Consider the following 13485-nt stretch of genomic DNA (forward strand, 5'->3'; position numbering starts at 1 on the left):
TTACGTGCCTGTGGACCATCTGTACATCTCCTCTGGAGAAATGCCTCTTTCAGAAGATTCCCTCAGGGCTCTAGTCTTGCCCAACTAGTGGACCCAGAGACAGTTTTAATACTGCTGCAGAAGTAGCAAAGCTCAGGGGTCACATGGAATTTTTTCTTTCAGGGAAAAGGAATGAAAAATCATCCATGGGGGGCAGGTCAGTCCCACCCAGAGGCGGCCAAGGCGGGACGTTGGGCCTCACTGTGCAGCAGCAGGAGGAGAGGGGAGTGTCCCCACAGCAGGGAACGTGGTGCTCAAGAAGGCTGCCTGGGAGGCCCACGCGATGAGCCCGGGGCCAGGGTTAGATGAAAAGCAGTCCTGTTCATGGCGAGTCATGTGAAGCGCACAGAAGGGGGATAAGCCAATGGGGTGCAGGGTGGGTGGGGGACAGTCCCCAGCACGGGAGACAAAATCAAAGCTGCGGGTGCGACCACCCTCTGCCCCCAAGCCAGCCCACCTCCCAGGACCGGCCTCAGAGAAGCTGTGAATGCCCGCATGGAGGCGCATGAAGGCACGGGCACCTCGTTCATGCTGCTGGAGACGTACAACCACAAGAACACCATCTGCTCAGACAGAGGCACCGGGGAAAGTGCCGTGTCCACACAGGAGCCACGCCACGGGGGCTGCAGGGCGCCCAGAGCACACTCACGGGGCCCCGAGTGCGCTCCCACCAGGGACCGGGCACCCAGAGCACACGCACGGGGCCCCGAGTGCGCTCCCACCAGGGACCGGGCGCCCAGAGCACACGCACGGGGCCCCGAGTGTGCTCCCACCAGGGACTGGGCGCCCAGAGCACACGCATGGGGCCCCGTGTGCGCTCACACCAGGGGACAGGGCCGTGCGGTCCTGTCTGCTTCCATCACTCACATGCAGTTTCAGCCATGAGAACCGAAGTGAACCCAGGAGCCCAGCCACAAGGGCCAGGACCTCCCACTGCCGCTCCGCCCACGCCCACCTGCCAACCCCTGGGCTTTTCCAAGGTCAGGGCCACATTTATTCTAGAATCTGCGTGTTTCTTAACTGCTTACTGTGTGTTAAAAGCTACAACTTCCACTTAGTCCTCTTCTTTACTAACATAACGCAGTGACGAGGTCGAGCGGGGAGCCCTCTCTACTTCTGGTCAGGAGCCTGTGGTTTCAGGGACGACTCTGAGTAACAGTGACTTTCAGACAAATATGCTGCTTTCTAGCAGAATTAAGAGTGTTTCAACGTGCAGAATACAAATACACATATAAATAGCCTGGCTCAGCTGACCAGTAACCATGCGAAGCATCAGAACACACAATGCCTGTCTCCAGGACAGACCAGGACGCAGGACACCCAGACCCCAGCTCTGCCACCAGCGCGCTGAGAAGCAGGGACATGGTCCAGGCTCCTGAGTTACGGGGAGAACCATTTCCCACCAAGCACACATGGCTCTGCTCGACGCAGTGTCGGGAGGACAGGCTGGCCCGTGGGTGCGCCCGGCGCCTCGCTGCTCCAAGGAGATGCCCAGAAGCCTGGCCCATGGGTGCGCCCAGCACCCCGCTGCTCTGAGACACCACAGGCCCAGCCCATGGGTGCGCCCGGCGCCCGGCTGCTCTGAGACACGGCAGGCCCGCCTCACCTTGGGGTGTGCCCGGCACCCCGCCGCCTTGAGGAGCCGCCGCCTCACCTCGTGGTGTGTGTCCTCTAGCTCGCCGTCGTAGATCCAGCGGTACAGGAAGCTCAGGACGGGGTGTGACACCAGGCTGAGGATGTGCTGCACCAGGGACCGCATGGACGGGTCCCCTGTCTTGGTGTAGGCGTGGACGGCCGAGGCCAGCTCGCCTCCCTTCCTTCCTGGGGACACAGAAGCCACAGTGAACACAAACACTGAGGCCAAGACGCAGAGACAAAGGGAGGCGAAAAGGGCAAGGGGTTCCCGGCCAGGAGAGCACGCACGCTGAGCAGGGTGCCGAGACCCAGACGGGGGTGGGAGAGGCCCAGGCAGACGCGCACGGGGGCGTGCGACACAGCTGCTGAGCCAGACCTGGGGCGGGGCCGGGGGTGCCTAGGAGAGGCTGCGCAGTGAGGGCAGCCCCGACGAGCCCCGTGACCCGGGGGCCTCAGGAGACCTGACCCCCCTCCCACCTCATCTCAGGGAGCCCTGAGCACCACAGGTGTAAATCCTGGCCCATGGGTTGCTCCCCCCGGAAGTCCAAGTCTATCCGTCCGTCTTTGGTAGCACCCTTCTGGCTGTTATGCATAAAAGGCAGACACAGAGACAAGCCTCAGTGACATTCCCTAGAGCTGCCTTGAAACTGAGCAGAATGACCTTGGCAGTGGTCCACCAGGGCCGCCAGGGTCTTCAGTCTTATCTTGGGGTCGTAGGTCCACACCAGGAGGCGCCGGAGCGTCAAGCTGCTCTCGAAGCCCAAATTCACACCCTGATCGTCCTCCAACTGCAGCTGCAAAACAGGAGCGAAAGAGCTGCGTGCAGCCACCAGGAGCTCCGTCACGTCTTGACCCGCGTCAAGTCCCGGGGAAGGGGCAAGCCTCACGTCAACGAGGCAGAGGACCTCTGGGAGAGGACAGCTCCTTCAGGACACAGGCGGTCTGCCTCAGGGGGACAGGACCCTGAAAGTGAGCCGCAAGCTGACTCCAGGACACCCCACAGCTCTACAGGGGCCCAATCCCCCCAAGAGGACCGCCAAATCTTACAATTACGTAGGAGGAAATGTAGGAATTGTGGAGAGTGGAATTTTGTAACATTTCAGATCGTGATGAAATACAAACAAGGGCTTACCTGGGAGTGCAGAACGGAGAGTAACCGGTAGTACTCCTTGAGTTCCTGGTGCAAGGCCGCACAGAAGCTCTGTGGAGAAAGAGGCCGGATGTGGTCGCCACGCTCAGGACAGCCACCACACACCTGCGCAGGCGGCTCTCTGAGGCACAGCTCGGGGCCGAGGTGAGCCTGCTTCTGTCCACGCGCTCGTGCAGGTGAGCCGCCACCGCACGCTGACGGGAGTCAGGGGTCGTCTCAGCGCTGGCTTTGCAGGAACACAGCAGAGACGTGGCGCCTTGCTCATAATCTGAAGGGTGATTCCTTTAGACCCTGATGCTGTATTTTTAGCCACACCTGTAACCTGGCTCAGGGAGGCCCCGCTGATTCACAATGCTGCGTTAGTCTCAGGTGAGCAGCACAGTCAGGAAGACCCCCAGAGGAGGGCATGGCAGCCCACTCCAGTGTTCTGGCCTGGAAAATCCCATGGACAGGGCAGCCTGGTGGGCTACAGTCCATGGGGTCACGCGGAGTCGGACACAACACAAGCAACTTAACACATATACATAACCGAATCCCTTTATATATACTTGAAACACAACACTGTAAATCAACTACCCTTCAATTAAACAAATTTATTTTTTAACTGAGAGAATTTTAGATCAAAGGGAAATCATTAAAATACGTAAAGTGACTCGGACAGGTCAGTGTTCCTAACATTAAACATTAAAAAAATTTCCTGTTTGGTTACCTGTGTCGATATTTACTGTGTTTTCTATTTTCTTGAGAGAACCGTGGCTGACACAGTGTATCATATCAAACCTGCTTCATGGAAAAGGAACCCGCCTCAGGATGACGTCACATGAGGTTCTAAGGACATGAAGCGCTTCCTGAGGTGAGCGCCACCCAAGTTCCCAAGAACACACCTGGCCAACAAGTCCAAACGAGCGGTCCAGGCTTCTCTGGTCCGTGTACTTTCTGATTTTATTGTGCAGCCACCCCAACTCGGCCAGCCTCATAGCCGTATCCCTCAAGGATTTGTTCAGGTTTGCCTAAAAAGCAAACACGTCAACACTTTAAAAAATACTTTTACTGCTGGGATCTTAATTGTTACTTCTTTCCAACCACTTGTACTTTCATGTTTGTAATTCTTAGGCTTCAACACGGGAAACTTGAAAATCACTAACACAGCGTCCCCGAAGTGAGGACAGTGAGACCGGGACGCAGACAGCACCCTGTCGCGGGCAGCGTCAGGCTGGAGGCCCAGCGCCCAGGAGGGCCCGGCGCGGCGAGCTCCGTCTGCGACGTCAGCCGCCTGAGTCTCAGCCAAGAGACGCGGAAGGACAGACCGTCAACAGAAGGACTGTGGAAAGGCAGGCTCCGGAGGAAGCAAAACCAGGCAGGAGCGCCTCACGTGGGACCCGTGTCAGGGCACGGATGCCAGGACAGGTAGTGTCCGACAGGATGTCCGTCAGGTAGCCCTGGCACCGGCATCACAGGAGGGAGGAGGTGCGCACGCAGGACGAGCCGGCACGGGGGCCAGGACCCCCGCCTGCAGACCACCCGCGTCACGGAGCAGCACCGGCAGACCAGCGGCCCCCGCCCGGCCCCGGGGACAGCCGCCCTGGCTCGGGAGGCGGCGGGTCCAGGCCCGTACCTTTCCCTCCACTTTGTAACAGTTGTCAGTGCTGCTCATCTTGACGTTCCTGCCGTCTATGCCCTGGAAGACGTACAGGATGTCTCTGACAAGGGCTGCCTCGGTGACCTCCACGGCACCTGTAACATGGTTTCCGTACGGTGAACTGCACGACACAATTCGTTTTAGGTAATATATTTGAAACCAGAACAAAATTTAAAAGCTAAATGAGTTTAAGATGAAAAAGAATATGAAGTTATATTTAAAAAAAAAAAAGGATTTTATGAAAAGCATATGGAGATCATATAGTTTGTCTTCCAAAATCTTTTTTAAAAAGACAAAGCAATCTGTGGGAGTTTAACATATGATCTAGGAACAGCACAAATCAGTCCCAGAGGAATGGATGATTATTTCATATGGTGTTAGAAAACTGACTGACTATACAGCAGGCGTGTAAGCCTGACCCCATCCCCACCAGAGCAAAGGCATTAACACACCAGAAGAGGTTTACGAGCCCCACAAACCCTGGAACAAAGGCCAGCTCAGAACGTAACTGTCACCCAATATCACAAGAAGGCAAGGCCCAGAGAGGCGAGGCTCCAGTGGGAGAAGCCCCGTCCAAGCACAGCCGGGGGCCCTCGGGACGGCCGCCAGCACGGGCGACCCTCCACAAACACCAGGTAAACAGGCCGGCCTGGCCTGTCGTTGGGGAGGAGGGCGCACACCCAGGGCCGCGCCCGGCAGTCCTGAGCACGGGCGGGGCTGGGCGCCAAGGCCCCTGAGCACAGGCACCCCCACGCAGCAGGCAGCGCGCGGGGCAGTCTCGGCTGCAAACCCTGGAGAACCCGGAGCCCGTCCTCACTCACCGCCTGCATCCCCGTCTCTCCGTGGCCGCGTCACACTGCGGGAAGCCGCGCTGGGGACGCCTTTGGAGGTAGTGGTTTGTAAGGAAGGCTGGCTTGCAGTCAATGTCCACGCCAGACGGGCGCCCAGCTGCTGCCGGAGACAGTCGCCCGTCCCCGGGCCCGGGTGAGACTGTCTGAAAAGAGGAGGGGCCTGCTGGGTCCGCACGCCGGGCTAGTCACAGAGGTCGCTGAGACGCTACAGACACGCCTCCTGAGTCACCACCCTGAGCCACTGGCCCGTGTGAGCCCGAGACCCGCACGGCCGTCCCTCCCGACCGCGGCCCCCCGGCTCCTCCCGCCTCCTGCACGGCCCTCCAGGCGCTGTCACCGGCCGACCCAGCTCTGCCTGCAAACACCCACATGCATTCCCAGCTCAGACTCTAGGGTTCACTGCTGACTTTACCCTGGAAACCCACCCACGTATGTTGAGTAAAAACCGATGGCACTGCCCCTGCCCTGTCCTCTCTCTCAGCCTTCACAGCACTTGATGCAAACAGACACTGTGATCTGCAGCCCGCGTGAAACACACAGCAACATCAACCGTAGGCAGAGGCCCACCCCCGTCAGGACGGCGCTCAGTGACGCCCGCGGGCGGCCCACCAGAGAGTTCCAGAAGGACCCGGAAACAGCCCTCCCCCCACTCCACCCCCGGCAGGGGAGACACTGAATCAAACTATGGTTTTGAGTATAGTTCTGAATTTAAGCAAAAGTCTAAAAGACCACTTCAATTCACAGTTCTCTATACAGCTTTTGTCAATATCATGACAATAATTATTTCAACTACTTATATTAAAGGCGAAAAAAAGAAAGTCTGTTTCAGCCAGACCCTTTCAGCCAGAATATGAGTCTGAGATTAAATTTTGGGGTATATGATGCTGTCTTTCTAAAATCCTAGACTCTGTTTATAATCCCTGTGTCTGGACACACATTCTATTTTCCAGTATCTTTAATAAAATCTCACTTGACTAATACAGTGACAGAACTATCGCGGGATGACGCTCACGTGCAAACACTGTCTCATGGTGGCTGTGCGAGCCTAACCCAGTTCCCACAACGAAGGCGCCGCACACCTTGCTGCGGGCCGGCCCTGCCGCGGCACGTGCGTTACCAGGTCAGGAGGCCGCCGACCCGACTGTCAACGCAGACAGGAGCGGCCCGGAGGGTGTGCTTAGACGGCGGACTCCCACCACAGAGCACATGGGACCCAGGGCCGAGACACCCCAGACACACACGAGGCTCTGAAGACTGAACGCCAGGCTGAGAGCCAGGCCGCTCCCGCCTCCACCGCAGAGGCCCCGCGCAGCTGCCTGCTTACCCCGGCAGCAGGGACGGGGGCGGCGGGGTCGGGCCGTTGAGGGTGTGCACGCCGATGCTGCTGATGCCGCTGCTCCCCAGGCTGCCTGAGCTCTGGGCCGACGGGGCGCTGCGCTCCTGGTAGTTCAGGGGCAAGGTCTGAGGCCGGGCGTAGTAGTAGGGCGTGGAGTGGGCATCGCGTGGTAACGCCTGAGCGAACAGCGTGGCATAGCTAGAGACCTGAAAATAAACACATCACGAATGCAGGTACAGAATCACCTGACTCTCCCCAGCCAACAAGACATCTCACACTCCATCTCCCTTTGGCTGCGTTTCTGTGCCTGGAGTCGCACAGGCAGACCTCAGATAGTCCAGACCGGCTCCAGAAAGCCAACGACAGAGCAGGTCCCACGAACGTCCGCCTTCCCAGTGCACCTGCAGGTCATGCTTACGCTACACTTCGTCTGCTGAGCGGACACAGCACCAAGCCTCTAAAGCAACATGCACGTCTACCTTCTTGCTTAAAATGCTAACCATCCCCCGACAAGGCACATTTGCCACAAAGCTTCAACTTACAAAAAAGCAAACAAACGCAGCACCTGCGAAGCACGATAAAAGATGTGCTGAATTCATTAAACGGTAAATTAGTCATATTTCTGAAGTGTGCCTGAAGCAATAAAAGTTTTAGAAAACTTCCTGAATCCCAAGACTCTCACATGAAAGTGAAAGTGGAAGTGAAGTCGCTCAGTCGTGTCCGACTCCTTGCGACCCCAAGGACTATAGCCTACAACGCTCCTCCGTCCATGGGATTTTCCAGGCAAGAGTACTGGAGTGGGTTGCCATTTCCTTCTCCAGAGGATCTTCCCAAGCCCACGTGCTCTGATAACTAAACACTCTATTCAGAAGCTAAGCAAACTAAAAGTCAAATAATTACTCAAAATAGCTTTAAAAGTCTGGCATTGTTATATAACGAAAGAAGGCTCGTTACTCAAGGCTGTGGCTTTCCAGGTAAACCTGACTCCTTCGCGCATGCTCTTCGACCTCCTAAGCTCTCAGATTTCTGGAGTGGGGCACCTCGTTACACCAGACCCTCGGGGACTCGGGCAGCTGCCCAATCGCACCTTCAAACACTGCACAGGTCAAAACCTGAACCCACAGACAACGAGCTTTTCAGGATGTAACAGTAATTAATGCTCATCATGGCATCTGAAAACAAAAGAAAACCCTAAAAGTTCTTCTGACTCAAAGACAACAAAGCTAGGCTAACAGCAACTGTACACAGCAGGAATCTGAGCACCGAAAGCTCTGCTCTACCTAACGAGCGGCGGCATCTGAAGTAATGTTATAACGTGATTCTCAAAGACACCCTAAGGAAGCACAGCAAGCACAGAGACCACAAATGCCCTTAAAGGTAAAGGAAAAAACCTCCTGACCCTCATGGCCACCCAGACACCTAGACAAGTTTTTTGCTTTTCTAATATTATTTTCTTAAGTACAGAAGCCAATTCCTATCAAAACTTGGCACAACTGTCCCAACAGACACCGTGCCTTCAGACGGCACCGCGATTTGAAACAGAGCTCACCTTGCCGGGCTGCCTGCGTGGGTCTTCACTGAGGCTAAGCAAGAGGTAGAGAATTGACCACTTGTTTTTCAAAACTCCCTGTTGAGAAAGAAAACATTAGAAGAAAAATGTTGTGCTACTCCGCAGCTTCACCTTCCCCTCTCCTAAGTTATCCTAATTCCCCAAAATAGACACGCATTTTAAAACCCCCCTGGCGACATTGCACTGAAACGCACCCGTTTTCAGGCACCGCACAGTGCCGCATCAGCAGGCGAGAGAACGTTCTCAGAGCTCAAGCCCCTGGGAAGCTTTAACCCCTGAAATCTAAGCCCAAGTCCCGAAGAGCACAAGCTTTTAGATTACCCTATTCCCGACGCACGGCACGTCATCCCTGCAGTAACCCTCTCAATAGCCGGCTTCCCAAACACAGGAATTATCAGAATAGTGCCATCATAAAACATGTGAACGCCTCCCCTACGTGAGCCTGACTTCAGTTCAGTTCAGTCGCTCAGTCGTGTCCGACTCTTTGCAACTCCGTGAATCGCAGCACGCCAGGCCTCCCTGTCCATCACCAACTCCCAGAGTTCACTCAGATTCACGTCCACCGAGTCAGTGATGCCATCCAGCCATCTCATCCTCTGTCGTCCCCTTCTCCTCCTGCCCCCTATCCCTCCCAGCATCAGAGTCTTTTCCAATGAGTCAACTCTTCGCATGAGGTGGCCAAAGTACTGGAGTTTCAGCTTCAGCATCATTCCTTCCAAAGAAATCCCAGGGCTGATCTCCTTCAGAATGGACTGGCTGGATCTCCTTGCAGTCCAAGGGACTCTCAAGAGTCTTCTCCAACACCACAGTTCAAAAGCATCAATTCTTCGGCGCTCAGCTTTCTTCACAGTCCAACTCTCACATCCATACATGACCACGGGAAAAACCATAGCCTTGACTAGACGAACCTTTGTTGGCAAAGTAATATCTCTACTTTTCAATATGCTGTCTAGGCTGGTCATAACTTTACTTCCAAGGGGCATGCGTCTTTTAATTTCATGGCTGCAGTCACCATCTGCAGTGATTTTGGAGCCCCTAAAAATCAAGTCTGACACTGTTTCCACTGTTTCCCCATTTATTTCCCATGAAGTGATGGGAACAGATGCCATGATCTTCGTTTTCTGAATGTTGAGCTTTAAACCAACTTTTTCACTCTCCACTTTCACTTTCATCAAGAGGCTTTTTAGTTCCTCTTCACTTTCTGCCATAAGGGTGGTGTCATCTGCATATCTGAGGTTATTGATATTTCTCCCGGAAATCTTGATTCCAGCTTGTGCTTCTTCCAGTCCAGCGTTTCTCATGATGTACTCTGCATATAAGTTAAATAAACAGGGTGACAATATACAGCCTTGACGTACGCCTTTTCCTATTTGGAACCAGTCTGTTGTTCCATGTCCAGTTCTAACTGTTGCTTCCTGACCTGCATATAGGTTTCTCAAGAGGCAGCTCATGTGGTCTGGTATTCCCATCTCTTTCAGAATTTTCCAGTTTATTGTGATCCACACAGTCAAAGGCTTTGGCATAGTCAATAAAGCAGAAATAGATGTTTTTCTGGAACTCTCTTGCTTTTTCCATGATCCAGCAGATGTTGGCAATTTGGTCACTGGTTCCTCTGCCTTTTCTAAAACCAGCTTGAACATCAGGAAGTTCACAGTTCACGTATTGCTGAAGCCTGGCTTGGAGAATTCTGAGCATTACTTTACTAGCGTGTGAGATGAGTGCAATTGTGCAGTAGTTTGAGAATTCTTTGGCATTGCCTTTCTTTGGGATTGGAATGAAAACTGACCTTTTCCAGTCCTGTGGCCACTGCTGAGTTTTCCAAATTTGCTGGCATATTGAGTGGAACACCTTAACAGCATCATCTTTCAGGATTTGAAATAGCTCAACTGGAATTCCATCACCTCCACTAGCTTTGTTCATAGTGATGCTTTCTAAGGCCCACTTGACTTCACATTCCAGGATGTCTGGCTCTAGGTGAGTGATCACACCATCATGATTATCTTGGTTGTGAAGCTTTTTTTTGTACAGTTCTTCTGTGTATTCTTGCCACCTCTTCTTAGTATCTTCTGCTTCTGTTAGGTCCCTACCATTTTTGTCCTTTATCGAGCCCATTTTTGCATGAAATGTTCCCTTGGTATCTCTAATTTTCTTGAAGAGATCTCTAGTCTTTCCCATTCTGTTGTTTTCCTCTATTTCTTTGCATTGATCACCGAGGAAAGCTTTCTTATCTCTTCTTGCTATTCTTTGGAACTCTGCATTCAGATGCTTATCTCTTTCTTTTTCTCCTTTGCTTTTCGCTTCTTTTCACAGCTATTTGTAAGGCCTCCTCAGACAGCCACTTTGCTTTTTTGCATTTCTTTTTCTTAGGGATGGTCTTGATCCCTGTCTCCTGTACAATGTCATGAACCTCCGTCCATAGTTCATCAGGTACTTTATCTATCAGATCTAATCCCTTAAATCTATTTCTTACTTCCACTGTATAATCATAAGGGATTTGATTTAGGTCATACCTGAATGGTCTAGTGGTTTTCCCTACTTTCTTCAATTTCAGTCTGAATTTGGCAATAAGGAGTTCATGATCTGAGCCACAGTCAGGTCCTGGTCTTGTTTTTGTTGACTGTATAGAGCTTCTCCATCTTTGGCTGCAAAGAATATAATCAATCTGATTTCAGTGTTGACCATTTGGTGATGTCCATGTGTAGAGTCTTCTCTTGTGTTGTTGGAAGAGGGTGTTTGCTATGACCAGTGCATTTTCTTGGCAAACTCTATTAGTCTTTGCCCTGCTTCATTCCGTATTCCAAGGGCAAATTTGCCTGTTACTCCAGGTGTTTCCTGACTTCCTACTTTTGCATTCCAGTCCCCTATAATGAAAAGGGCATCTTTTTTGGGTGTTAGTTCTAAAAGGTCTTGTAGGTCTTCATAGAACCGTTCAACTCCAGCTTCTTCAGCGTTACTGGTTGGGACACAGACTTGGATTACTGTGATACTGAATGGTTTGCCTTGGAAACGAACAGAGATCATTCTGTCATTTTTGAGATTGCATCCAAGTACTGCATTTCGGACTCTTTTGTTGACCATGATGGCTACTCCATTTCTTAGGCCATAACAAAAGAATATTAGACAAAAAGAAAATAATCCTAAAGTCTAAGATGTGGGTCTGGGCATCAGGCATTCCTGGGAAACCCAGGTCCTGAATTCAGAAGTCAGCAGTCACGCCACGTTTCGTCCATGGCTGTCACAGAGATCCCATTAGTTCCCACGGACACCCTGATCAGAGGCCCTGACGGGCAGGAGAGAGGATGCAACAGCAACCACAACTGCACTTTCCCAAACCAGACTTTCAGCAGCAAGAAGGAGCAGGCACGCGGCTCCCTGACGCCGCCCATCCCCCTTCAGCCACGCCCCGAGCCCAAAGGGTTTCCCAGCCCCAGGAAGTCGGCTACTATTTAAAACATGACTATTTCAGGAATAAGCATTCAGGGTTCCAAACTGAACTGTGGAAAGCAACCGTTCAAATCAAACCGCCCAAATGTGTGATCACAGAAGGGCCAATGCTATCGGACACGACAGGTTTCACTGATTAATCTCCCGTTCAGGATCTTGAAAGTGAAAGTTGCTCAGTCGTGTCTGACTCTGCAACCCCATGGACTAGACAGTCCATGGACTTCTCCAGGCCAGAAAACTGGAGTGGGTGAGACGTTCCCTTCTCCAGGGGATCTTCCAACCCAGGGATCGAACACAGGTCTCTCACACTGCAGACTTGGTAAGGCTTATGAGCACCTTGGGATATGACATCTGATAAGCAGACCCTAGTAATTTTCAATGTACAGATGGAGCTGCTTTTACAAATAGAGAAAATTTTAGGAAAAGCAAATGATACAGCAGTTTAAAACTATCTGCCTAAAAATGACCATACGAAAAAGTTCCTGTTTCGTAACTTCATATATATTATCAAAGATGAAAAATAGACTTAAAGCAATGAATCCAACTAAACCCAAGTGCATTAAGGAACCAAAATGGTCAGCAAACAAGGCCACGCTTATTGTGAGGTCACAACAGACGAAGCAGAGAGGACTGGAGAGGCCTGTGAGCCCTGATCCCGGCAGCTCCGGACGCGCTCCGTGGTCCTCCACGAGACGGAGCACGGCCGCGCAGAGCAGCCGCTCCTCCGCATTCCGCGCGGTACCTGCGAGTGCAGCTTCCTGTGGAGCTCTGAGAACAACGCCGCGTCCGCTTCTCGCCTCTGCCGGGTCACTGAAAGGCCGGAGAGGAGCGTGTTAGTGACACGAAGCTCACTCCCAGGACACCATCCCCACAGCCACAGGTAACTGACGTCTGCAGGCACGCCTGAGCTGAAGAGTCGGAGCAACCAGTCACTTCCGTTCCATGAGTTTCATCAAGTCATCAAAAAAGTGAAATTTGTAAAATATGGACACAATTAGGCTGGAATCAAAGAATTTACGTGAACATTAGCTAAAGTAATAGAATCTTTGAAAACCCCATCATTTCTATCCAGTGAGGCAGAGTGCCGCCAGGCTAGTCAGCTGACAGAGGCAGCCGGGGCCCACGTCAGGGTCGGGCACTCGGGCAGGGGCCCCGAACAGCTGTGGACACCAGCAGGTAACTGGCAAAGGAAGAGCATTGTGTCTACACAGCAAGCCTTGCTTCAAACCACAGAGAACACGCAGAAGAATAATCTGCACACAGTTACAATTTCCTTCCTGAAAATAGATCCTCAGGACCCACTCGACAGCATGGCTGCCAGGCCTTTAACTCTGAAGACAGACTATTTTCAGCTGCTCCCAGGGCATGTAACATGCCCACCAGGGGCCTGGATCTGTGCATTTGCAAAGCAAACGGTCTGTGAACACACCCAGTATCGGGGTTCTCACTAGTGATCCAAAATGTGCTAAGCATCAGAGATCAGGAAGGAGCTACAGTACTCTCAGGTTCAGTTCTGCAGACAAGAAAGGAAAGTACGTGCTCACAGCAGGACAAACAGCCTACCCCCCCCCACCCCGCACCTCACACACAGCTACACGCTAGGTCATCCCAAGATCTGAACCACCACAGTCCCGCACAGCTCACCAAGCCCCACCAGGCCCAGCCCTCACATGCCAGGGCCTCACTCCCACCCCCAGCGGCCACAGCACTCAGCTCTGAAACAGGACATCCGCGCAGACGCCGCCAAACATAGTTAATAATGTAACAGCCGGAGCGGGTAGGAACCGTGCCGTGGAAACCTCCTCCTTGAAGGCATCGTTA

The 13485-nt window shown here is 52.7% G+C and overlaps 1 protein-coding gene across 2 annotated transcripts in view; it reads right to left on the reverse strand.

The window, feature by feature from the left end:
- The window catches only part of TUBGCP3 (tubulin gamma complex component 3), a 36121-nt gene that overhangs the window by 16440 nt on the left and 6196 nt on the right, over positions 1–13485 (reverse strand). For both annotated transcript variants that reach the window (XM_055543049.1, XM_055543048.1), the window contains exons 3-11: positions 12407–12474; positions 8200–8277; positions 6639–6856; positions 5285–5457; positions 4440–4558; positions 3709–3834; positions 2807–2875; positions 2336–2468; positions 1694–1860 (exon numbers count right to left, since the gene is read on the reverse strand). In XM_055543049.1, coding sequence (XP_055399024.1) covers positions 1694–1860; positions 2336–2468; positions 2807–2875; positions 3709–3834; positions 4440–4558; positions 5285–5457; positions 6639–6856; positions 8200–8277; positions 12407–12474 — 1151 coding nt within the window. The remainder of the gene's footprint in view (positions 1–1693; positions 1861–2335; positions 2469–2806; positions 2876–3708; positions 3835–4439; positions 4559–5284; positions 5458–6638; positions 6857–8199; positions 8278–12406; positions 12475–13485) is intronic.

The sequence above is a fragment of the Bubalus kerabau genome, chromosome 12 (genome assembly GCF_029407905.1).
Source record: "Bubalus kerabau isolate K-KA32 ecotype Philippines breed swamp buffalo chromosome 12, PCC_UOA_SB_1v2, whole genome shotgun sequence".
NCBI classification, from domain to species: domain Eukaryota; kingdom Metazoa; phylum Chordata; class Mammalia; order Artiodactyla; family Bovidae; genus Bubalus; species Bubalus kerabau.